Consider the following 12,029-nt stretch of genomic DNA (forward strand, 5'->3'; position numbering starts at 1 on the left):
TGATGTCAGTCAACTAATAGTTATTATCTCAGAAAGTCAAGTTTCTTTTTTATTTCAACTTTTTTTCAGCAAAGAAAATGGTGTTCTGAGATAATAACTGCTAGTTGTATATATAGCTTGAAATCTAGTAATTTACAAGCAAATATGAGTGTTTTGGTTTATAATCTTGAAATTGTTTGCATTTCAGGTAAAGCTAAAAAAAAATCCCTTTAGTTTTGGAAAAATGTTTGGATTCAGGAAAAAAGCAGACTCTGCTACTCCTGATGAAAAAAATGGAACGAAACCTGGTCGGAGAACTTCCTCCGAGCCAGTTCTTGTCACACCAGATGACGATGATTCATCTGGTGTGACAAGGAACAAACATAAAAGTAAGACAGAGGATTTTGACAACATGTCTATGCAAGAATTGGAGGGGTATGCTGTAGACCAAGCTAAGGAGACAACAAGCTCGGTGAATAACTGTTTGAAGATAGCTGAGGATATTAGACAGGAAGGTGCTCAGACACTCGATACCTTGCATAAGCAAGGCGAGCAAATTCATCGTACTCATATGATGGCTGTTGATATGGATCGCGATTTGAGTAAGGTATTGATCATTTCAATTACTATTGCAATGAGAGTTCGATTACCATCTGGTGCACGGATAGTGTATACTTATTTTATAGACATAATGCATAAACAAACACTCGAGTATGCATATCCAGACACCTCAACTCGTCTCCACTGTGTCAATTAAACACTGCAACTTACAAAACATGTTATAACATTTGGAAAGTAGCTTAATTTTCTTTGCTCATTCAATGTATAATCGGAACATATGACATGAGAAAAGTTGACAATAATGAGCTTGTTTTCTGCATTTTAGGGTGAGAAGTTATTGAACAATCTTGGTGGCATGTTCGCGATGCCTTGGAAGGCAAAAAAGACTCACGATATTAAAGGGCCTCGAACTTCAAAAGGTTTTGTGTTCTCCTTCTTATCGATCGTGACTATGTAATCAACTTTACTGACTTTCATCTTCTCTGGCTTTCGTAGATGATAATCATAAAGGGAAAGGTAGTGCAAGTGAAAGGGAAAAATTAGGTTTATCAAATGGTAAAAAGGGGAAATCAGCCTCTAGTACACCTCCTCCTGAATCGATGAACGCTATGCAGCAAATTGAGGTACATTTCGTATACACAAAATTCAATGTAGCTAGCCTTCTTCCTATGGTAAAAAAAAACTATGTTTATGTTTAACTAGTCTGAGAAGTCGAAGCAAGATGATGCACTTTCGGATTTGAGCAACATATTGGGTGATCTAAAAGGCATGGCTGTTGACATGGGATCTGAACTTGAAAAGTAATTTTCTTCGAACTTAACTAACATTACATGATGTTCTTCTTCTTTGTTACTCTGTTGTTACGTTTCATTTTGAACACTTTCGACAAAATGTGACTTAGTTTTCGAAGTTAAAATGTGTTTTCATGAAGTGACTGTCAATTTTCATCTGTGGACTGTGATACTTTAACTAAGTTATAGCAATTGATGAACAACATGAGCCTCGATATCTTATTTTCTTTTTGTTTCTGCTTTACTGCCACCTCTTTTTCATCATTCGTTCAGTTGAAGGTCTATCAGAAACAACCTCTCTACTTTCTCAAAGTAGGTGTAAGGTCACGTGCACTCTCCACCCTGTGGGATTACACTGGTTTTGTTGTTGATGATGAACATGTAGCTCAAAACCGCGGTGATCAATGATCATACAAGTAAATGTATATACATTGACAATATAAAGAAGTTTTATGCTATTAGTGTAATTTAACATGTTATAGCACGTTGTCTGTTTCATTTTCTAGGTAACTAGTCTCACTTATTATCGATATGACATCATTTGCTTTTTTAATCCTTTTTTGTTAATAACACATGTTGTTGAAATGTGATAAATGCAGGCAAAACAAAGCTATAGATGATCTTGACAAAGATGTAGATGAATTAAACTCTCGAGTTAAAGGTGCAAATCGACGTGCACGTCAAATAGTTGGGAAGTGAAAGAAGAGGACTCTTGCTTTTCCTATGTTGCTCCGACTCTTCAAAATTGTTGTTGTACTCGTGTCAGATCCTCCAAAATGCACTACTTTTGGAGGATTCATGACATTTGTGAAGAGTCTGAGCATCATAACTTGCTTCGACGTCATATTTACTGAAAGTTTTTTGGCTTCAAGGTCTATTGGAAGTTTTGGTTGCTTCTTTTTTACTTTTTTTTTTTAATTCAATTTAATGTTATTAAGATTACCTTTTTTAATTCCAAGTTTTACTGTAAAATAATCAAATAGGCCTTTTCATGATTAGTTTACGGATCATGGATCGGTTCGATTCAATTCTTATTAATTTAACTTATTTGTCATCGTTCTATAAATATGCTAAATTGATGATCGAATTAATAAAGTACTCTATACTGATAAATTTAAGGAGTCATCAGTATGTTTTGTCCTATGATTTGATTCTACTCCAATTTTTAATATAGGATTTCTTAAAGGTTTTGACAACAGCAGCTATCATAATAAATACCATTTCTAAATTTGAAAATCCCTAGTGTGAATACTCACCACATATTAATCATTTTAAGAGAAAGAAAATTGAAAAAATATTAAATCAGACTTTATTACAAAAGATTATAAATAATCTTTATTTTCTATCATTAGGCTTTGACAACTCTCATATTAACCCCACATCTTTAAATACATGTCATTTTAAAGTTTAAGTCACTATAAATAAGAGGGTATTTTTCATCATCTTAATAAAAGTTATTAAATGAGTTTACATCTCAAAAAATATAGTGTACCAAAAAATTAAACTCAACTCGAAAATTGGGTCACTCATTTTCTCGTTAATGAAATTTTTGTTGAATGTCTTTTTCTTTAATAACTATTTAATATTTTATTTTATTGTAACTTACCCTTTCATATTATGATACTGAAAAAATATTTAATTGCGATCTAAAAGTTTGTAAGTTATCATAAAAGCATACGATAGCCTAATATTTTTACTTATAAAATTAAATATTTTGTTTATCTTAATTTATGTAAAAAATATTCAGGCGTTCAAACACTTAATTCTGACAACAAATTTTCAAATTGATTCTATAACTATTTTAGAATAAAATTATATTTAAAAACTACATGAAAAATACTACAAGTCAACATAACTGATAATCTTTAAAAGTTTTATAAAATCACAATCAAAGAAAAATTTGTTCGACTCCCAAATTAGCAACACATTCACATATTGGAATTTGATACGAAGGGAATACTCTCTCTATTCACTTTTACTTATTCAGATAAAAAAATAAATAAAAAATAATCGATCATTTTATACTTGTTTTACCTTTGTGATTAATGTTTTAGTTATGTTGAATTCATTTTTTTCAATAGTAAATGACTTATAATAATTAGAGGTAGTACGATAAAATTAATTTTTTTTAAAAAAATATGTCATATCTAATATGAGCGAGTAAATAATATATAACTCAATGTTGGGTTATAAAGGTGATTAGGGCGTTATGCGAAAGCTTATAATTTGCAAATCATATGACAATAAATTAGATGACATATAAAACTATACTAAAAGACATAATATTATTATATGATACGACCAATTGGCATACATAATTTAAAACTAATAAAAAGAAAATATTAAAACTGTTGAGAGAAAAATTTCTCCATAAACAAAACTCTCTAAACGACTATATTTTGGACTCTATTTTGTTATACTATAAGAATAAAGATCTTCAATCTATAATCTCCAAAAAAATTTGGAAAGAATAAACCAAATATGAAAGAAAAATATATTCATGAAAAGTAAAAATATTTATGGTAATTTTTTGTCTTTTACTTTGGGAAAAAATAAACTTCAAATAAAGTAAGAAAATCAGGGCAAAATCTAACGCTCAAAAACTCTGATTTTTTTTCATATATAAAAAACTTCTTCCGCCATATACAAAATCCTCTCTTTATATACATCTCTGTTTTACTCTGTTTCTTTGTTTTGCCTATAAAAAAGTTCAGAAATCACCATGAAAGCAGCTTTGTTTTCTTCTTCTTCGGGTTCAAGAATGGCTTGTAAATGTATATTTTTAGCTTATTTGATCGTTTTTACCTTCTCTTCAATGGCTTCAACACAAACCCAAAAATTCCCAATTCAACAATCAACGAAAAAACACGATCAAGAAGATCATCTTCATTCTTCTGTTATATGCTATCAACTCCAAAGAATTCGCTACTGCCCACCATTTCTACCGCCTCCGTCATCGTCATCGTCTTCATCAATGGATGAAATTGACCCAAGATATGGTGTGGAGAAAAGATTAATCCCTTCTGGTCCTAATCCTCTCACAACTGAAAAAACAGAGCATCACCATTTTCATGGAAAGAAAGTTCAATTCTTGGATTATTTAGTTACCCTTTTAGGATTTCACAGTAGAAAAATTGAAGAAGAAGAAGCCGATTCGCGTATGTCATCAGAGTTTTTATTTTTTGTCAGTACTATATACTAAGTTTTAAGTTTTTAGTTCTTGTTTTGTTTGTGTTCAGTTATGCTTTTAAATCTAGCAGACGATAACGAGGCTCGAGAATTGATGTGTATTCGAATCATAATAGCTAGTAATCGTCGTTTTTTCATCTTTAATAGCTTCAGAATAGGTTGAGAGAAAGAGAATAAATGTTTGATATGCAGTTAACACCTTGATTGGATGGTTGTTAACTCTATCTCGTATACTATTTTTTGATAGATTTATTTTGAAATTGTTAATGCGTGATATTATGTAATGATAGATAACGATACAATCTATTTCAAATGTTGTATTCATTATTACAATACAATCTGATACGATATCATATGATACCAACACTATAATATAATATAATATATTATCAAATAATACGCAAGAACCATTCAAATAGTGTTAGCTTGTTAGGGGTGTTCGTGATAGAGTTAAAAATAATTCAAAAAAAAAATCGAACCAAATTAAGAAAAAGTAGCTTAGAGTGTAGTGTTAAATTTCAGGGGGAGAAATTGAAATTCAACACAAAAAGAAATTTAGCTAGTTATTAGCTGGTGAATTCATTCTCAACATTATGAAAATTTCTTATTTAAATCGAGACAAAATCAAATTGTTAGCCTAAAAAAGAAATATTTGATAAATTGGTCATTTAAATTATTGTGTGTTAGTTCTCAAAACACTCTTAGTTTGATTTATAAACAATTTTGTTGGTTGTTAACTAATACATTCACTCTCGACATTTATGAAAATTTCTTTTTTTTAAATAGGGACAAAATCTAAATGCCGGCTTTAAAAAAAGGATATTTGTGTGAACTGCCTTTTAAACTTTTTCTTTCACTATGTGTTAGTTTTCAAAACTTTGTCCCTTTTTAGTTATAAATATTTCAGTTGGATGTTGGATAGACATTCACTCTGAATAATTATGAAGCTTTCTGTTCAAATAGGAACAAATCTGAATATTGGCATAAATTAACCTTTGGCTACGTGTTAGTTTTCAAAATTTATCCCTTTTAATTACACATAATTCAACTAACTATTAGATGACGCGTTCCTGAACATTTATGAAAGTTTGGTTTTTCATGTAGAAACAAAATTTGAGTATCAACCTCTTAAAAGGGATATTTACATAAATTAATTAGCCTTTTAAATTTTGCTTTAGTTCTCAAAATGCTATCCCTTTTATTACAAAGATTTCAGCTGGCACATTCACTATGAACATTCATAAAAGTTTCACTTGTTAAATAGGAGCAAAATTTGTATATTGGCCTAAAAAGAATGTTTGCATAAATCAGCCTTTTAAATTCTACATTTGACCATGTGTTAGTTCTCAAAACTATGTTCTTTTATTACAAATAATTCAGTTGGTTGTTAGCTGACGCAGTCACTCTGAACATTTATGGAAAAAATCCCTTTTAAAATGGGAGAAAAATTTGAATGTTAGACTCAAAACTTTATCCCTTTTAGATACAGATAATTTAGCTGAATGTTAACTTGCGCATTCACTATGAACATTTATGAAAAAAAATGTTTTCCAATAGAAACAAAATTTGAATGTTGGCCTCAAAAAGAGATATTTGCGTAAATTAGTCTTTTAAATTATGTCTTTAACTACATGTTAGTTCTCAAAACTCTGTCCTTTTTAGTTACGGATAATTCAGTTGGCGGTTCGCTGGCGCATTCACTCTTAACATTTATGAAAGTTTCCCGTTTTAAATAGAAACAAAATCTGAGCGTTGAAAACAAATATTTACGTTAACTGGTCTTTTAAATTCTATAACTATGTATTCGTTCTAAAAACTTTGTCCCTCTTTGTTATCAATAATTTCTTGATTGTTAGCTAGCGCATTCACTATGAACATTTATGAAAGTTTCTTTTTTAAAATAGTGGTAAAATTTAAATGTTAGCCTAAAAAAAGATATTTGTGTAAAATAACCTTCTAAATTTTACCTTTTACCTATATGTTATTTCTCAAATGGAAAAGGGTCAAAATTGCCCCTGAACTATGCGAAATAGACCACTTATACCCTCCATTACATTTTGGGATCAAAAATACCCCCGTAGTTATCTCAGGAGACCACAAATACCCTCAAGAGTTAACACCCCAATCTTTTAGTGACGTGACAAGCCACATGGGACTAATCCCTCCACCTAAGCATTGCCAACTAAGATTCACTACAAAAGAACTTGACTTTTAGTGGCGACAAAATCGCCACAAAATCCCAAAATATTGCCACTAAAGGTTATGAGTGATTTTTAGTGGCAACTAAGGCTCCAACAACCATTCGCTAGTAAAACCTATTTTTCAACAAAAAAATATGATAATTAATTTTCGATTGCGACCTAATTTTCTAAAATAAATAACTTGCAATATCCATATTAAAAACATCCTATATTATTACGAAAAATAATCAAAATTACTTCTCGATTCAAATCTCCTACTATATATATATATATATAATGCATCATTGTACATTTTATACATTTACATATGACATAAAAATAAAACATATAGTGTCTTCAAACTCCTTCTTAATCGATAGCATATTTGTTTTTTTAAAAACAATGAAGAAAAAAACACAAAATTAGAATTTAATGTTAAAAACTTTTAGTGACGATTTTTTGGGCTTTTGTGGCGATTGTTGTTGCCGCTAAAGGTCTAGTTCTTTTGTAGTGAATCCTAGTTGGCAAAGCTTAGGTGGAATGATTAGTCCCACGTGGCTTGTCACGTCAACAAAAATTTGGGGTGTTAACTCTTGAGGGTATTTGTGGTCTCTTAGGATAACACCTGGGGCATTTTTGATCCCAAAATGTAACGAAGGATATAAATGATCTATTTCATATAGTTTGAGGGCAATTTTGACCCTTTTTCGTTTCTCAAAACTCTTGTCCCTTTTTTCCATAAATATAAATCTTCTCCACCATATACAACCCCCCACCCCACCCCATCCCACCCCCCTCTCTCCCCTATATATTTACTCTGTTTCTTCTCTCTCTGTTTCTTAATTTTGACTCTAAAAATTTCAGAAAATCACCATGAAAGCAGCACCTTTTTCATCTTCTTCAAGTTCAAGAATGGCATGTAAGTGTATATTTCTTGCTTATTTGATCTTTTTTTCCTTCTCTACAATGGCTTCATCACAAACCCAAAAAATCCCAATTCCCCATTCAACGAAAAAACACGATCAAGAAGATCATCATTCTTCTGTAATCTGCTATCAACTCCAAAGAATCCGTCACTGTCCACCATTTCTACCGCCCCCATCGCCTCCGTCATCGTCATCGTCTTCATCAATGGATGAAATTGACCCAAGATATGGTGTGGAAAAAAGATTAGTCCCTTCTGGTCCCAATCCTCTGCACAACTAAAAAAACAGAGCATCACCATTTTCAAGTTAAGAAAGCTCAATTCTTGGTCATTTTTCTTAAATTTCGCAGTAGAAATCCTCGAAGAAGAAGAAGAAGGAAGGAATCGATTCGCTTATGTAATCAGATTTTAATTTTTTTTTTGTTATTACTATATACTAAGTTCTTAGTTCTTGTTTTGTTTGTATTCAAGAAAATTACTATTTCCTTTTTTGTTTTTGCAAAAAACAGAGTATTTGTGTCTGATAAAAGCAGCAAAAACAAGTCTGGAAATAGTTATGATTTTAAATGTAACAGAGGCTCGAGAATTGACGTGTATTCGAATCATAGAAATTAGCTAACTAGTTAGCTATCGTCGATATGCTCATATTGATGACGTTATTATTGATGTGATCAATTTGATGTTATTCAAGAGAAGTCCATGAGTTACATTTAATTTTTGTGGTAGCTAGCTAGCTACATTAAATATAGTCATGTAAATATAGTTTCTTTATGACATGTATTATTCAACTTCAATTTAATCTTGAATCCAAGTTTTTTAATTATTATTTCCAATTGTGTTGTTGACTTTGTTTTTTTCCTTATGTTGTATGAATGGTTGTTATTCGTTATTCATTTATGAGGTCGTTTGGTAGCGGATAAAAGTTATGCAGATAATAATAATAGTAATGTATTATATTTTGCTGGTATTAGTTATGTAACATGCATAAACTAATACGTAAATACATTCCTACATTAAATATCTTCTAATTAGCTATCAAACGAGATATTATGTTTACGAGATTTAAAACCTATGTAACGCATCTTTAAAATTGTTGCCAAACCACTCATTATGGTTTACGTGGCATGAAGAAAAGGAACAAAATGTATAGAGAAATTAATCAATGTGTCAGTGAAAAGAAGTCATGCACTGCATGAGATTCCTAGGTATTGACATTTATGATTTGGTTTTTATGCAGACATCTATACTTTGGTTTTCATAAGTCTTTTTCTCTTTAACCTGTTCGATATTTATAGCTCGATTAAATTTGAATTTATATTAGAAAGTTCTACATTGAGAATAAAATGTTTTCTAGTAAAGGCATTATCATACTTAAAGGGGTTCGAACTCCAAACATTTTGGTTACGGGTAAATAAATATGTATAAATTATAGGAACCACATATTATAAGTACTAAATAACATCCTATCCCTTCTAGTTTTCTATTTACCAAAAATCCCTTAAAAATGATGTTTGCGGGATACATAGCATTGTGCACGGGATACGTTAGGTTTGATACATTTCACATAGCGGGATACATAGCGTTGTGCACGGGATACATGCAGGATACATAGTGTCGTGCACGGGATACATAGCGTTGACATTTCACATAGCGGAATACATAGCGTTGTGCACGGGATACACATGTATTGGCTGTAAAAAAGGTGGGAAATCTTTATGTATCTTACAGATTTTATTAATTGGGGGAAATAAGGGATTTTTGAAATAAGTAGGGATAAATGGATATTAAGGTAAGTAAAGGAATGTAGTTAAGTAATTTGTCCAATAAATATTTACCACTCTATCACTAATTTCATAAATCATTTTATTCGAGAAGCAAAATGTGACAAGTAAAGCTGAACGGTGAAAATATACTTTGTATTCCAAACCCATAAATGCATTCCGTGTATCTGCCTGATGCATTTATCACTTGATCATGATCTAGTGGATCCATTTTATGGTGAGTTGAAATTAAAATTGGTTCACGTTTTAAGTTAATGTTTTAACTATTTTTTTATAATTTAACTTATCATGTCATAATTTTCTTCGAAAAAAATATAAATTCAGTTAAAATAACCACTAAAGTAGTTTAGGTAAAATAAAATAAACTTTGAAAGATTAGAAAAACAACATCGAGTGAACATTCAATCAATCAACTCAAGTAAAGCAAATAGTCTTTTATAATCAAGTAAATAAGGTTGGTTGATTGTATAAAATTCAGTTAATATAACTACTAACCGAAATATAAAACAGTCTATTTGTTTCTAATTTTGTTTTAGAGTGAAACTAATATTTACGCACTATAACTAAAACAGTTTTAGCGGAAGTAAATGTGTACATTAACAAAGAGTGTGAAAGTCTTTATCAATATAAGTTAATTGATATTGAATTCAGTGTCGTTATACGCTTTAGGCCTTTAGCGGCATGTACAAAGAGTGCTAAAATGTAATTGTCACTAGTAATTGCCTCCATAAATATATATAGCCGTAATTAAGTTATTGTTATTAATTAACTATTGCTGAAAATCATTTTTAACGTAGTAACAAACTATTTTAATCTAATTACAATCTCCATTTAGCTTCTATGAAAAATATTTAAAAGATATCTACAAAAAATGTATACCTCATCTTCTTTTTTACCATCCCCCCCTACCATTCCCACACTTCTCCCCAAATGAAAAAATCATGAAAATATATTCAAAAATAAAAACTCAATTATTTTCAACGGAAAAGGTTCAAAAATACCTCTAAACTATCGGAAATAGCTCAGAATTACCCTTAAACTATATTCTGGCTCAAAATTACCCTTTTCATCAAAGTATTGGGTCATGCTTACCCTTAAAAGTATGTTAAGTGCCACGTGGATGCCACATGGACGCCACATAAGCGACAAACATTTCCCACTTCCACGTAGACTAATAAGATCCCTAATATCTAATTTTCCCCTCATTTCTCTTAAGAGAGGACATTTGAGATATCTCTTCGTAACTTTCCATCCTTGTGGTGGCTAATTCAGTCATCGGAAAGTTACAAAGAGATATCTCAAATGTCCTCTCTTAAGAGAAATGAGGGGAAAATTAGATATTAGGGATCTTATTAGTCTACGTGGAAGTGGGAAATGTTTGGCGCTTATGTGGCATCCATGTGGCGTCCACGTGGCATCCACGTGGCACTTAACATACTTCTAAGAGTAAGTATGACCCAATACTTTGACGGGAAGGGTAATTTTGAGCCAGAATATAGTTTAAGGGTAAATCTGAGTTATTTCCGATAGTTTAAGGGTATTTTAAAGCCTTTTCTGATTTTTCAATTTGACCAAAAATAAAGAGACAATGAATATAGAATAAATGTCCTGAAATGATTGTGATGATGACACAAATGATGTGGTAGAGTCATAATATAACAGTACTAGTTGGGAATGTATATATGATTCATACGAACGTTTCCAAATTTATATAAATCATAGTAAGATTTCAATCGAATTGTTACGTTACTTCAATTTATTTTGACCCATTTATTTGAAAAGTCATTTTGAATTCAATAATCAAATCATGACTCAACCTGTAAAAACGTTAAGTGAGTTGAAATTGCTTTGTCACCTTAGAGTAAGAACTAGCTCACATGAAACACTTTTTTACTTTTCATGATTATAATGAATAGCTTTTACCATGCTCTGAGGATCATAGGAAGCATTAGTCATGTGACAAGGGGTGAAGCTAGCATTTCAGTTATGAATTTGATTGAACGAATAACGTTGTATTTGTATTTTTAAAAATTATTGAATATATATAAAATTTTAATTTAGAATTTAATAACTTTAGAAGTCTAAAATTCTTGTATGCAATTTATCCCAAAATATCCAATAAGGCAGTCATCTAAAATATAATTAAGATTACGTTTAGTGCATGTGTTGACATAAAAATTATGAAAATTCAAAAAAAAAAAGGAAAAAGAAGGAAGTATTTTAGTTTTTCTTTTGATTAGTTGAAAATAGTATTTGAAAATTTGAGTTATATTTGGACATGAATACGAATTGAAATTATCTTTCAATTTTTGTGAATAATTTAAAGTAAAAAATTATGACAATAGGGGTTTTTCAAATTCCAAAAAAAATCAATATTCAATTTAAAATTGAATTCTGGAATTTTTTTTAAAAATTATCCTCATCCATACAGAAATTGGTCTTGTTAGAAATTTATAGTTGAGATAATCTTTTAATTTATTTTTGAGGGAATGCCAATTATTTTCTTACCAAACCTCATTAGAATTAACTTTCCTAGAATCGATAGGATAATATAAAAAATCGATCTCATTATTATATACAAAAAAGAAGAAGTTGTGTTTGTCTTAAATACTGCTTTTTTTTT

At 30.5% G+C, this 12,029-nt stretch overlaps 1 protein-coding gene across 1 annotated transcript; it reads left to right on the forward strand.

The window, feature by feature from the left end:
• Nucleotides 1-223: 223 nt before the first annotated feature.
• LOC125829718 (putative SNAP25 homologous protein SNAP30) lies at nucleotides 224-2,123 on the forward strand. The gene is made up of 5 exons (XM_049508910.1): nucleotides 224-586; nucleotides 866-959; nucleotides 1,036-1,163; nucleotides 1,243-1,340; nucleotides 1,931-2,123. Exons 1-5 carry the CDS (start codon nucleotides 224-226, stop codon nucleotides 2,028-2,030), a joined length of 783 nt encoding a protein of 260 aa, XP_049364867.1. The 3' UTR covers nucleotides 2,031-2,123.
• Nucleotides 2,124-12,029: the final 9,906 nt, after the last annotated feature.

The sequence above is a fragment of the Solanum verrucosum genome, unplaced genomic scaffold (genome assembly GCF_900185275.1).
Source record: "Solanum verrucosum unplaced genomic scaffold, falcon-dt-bn FXZP01000008.1, whole genome shotgun sequence".
Lineage (NCBI taxonomy): Eukaryota > Viridiplantae > Streptophyta > Magnoliopsida > Solanales > Solanaceae > Solanum > Solanum verrucosum.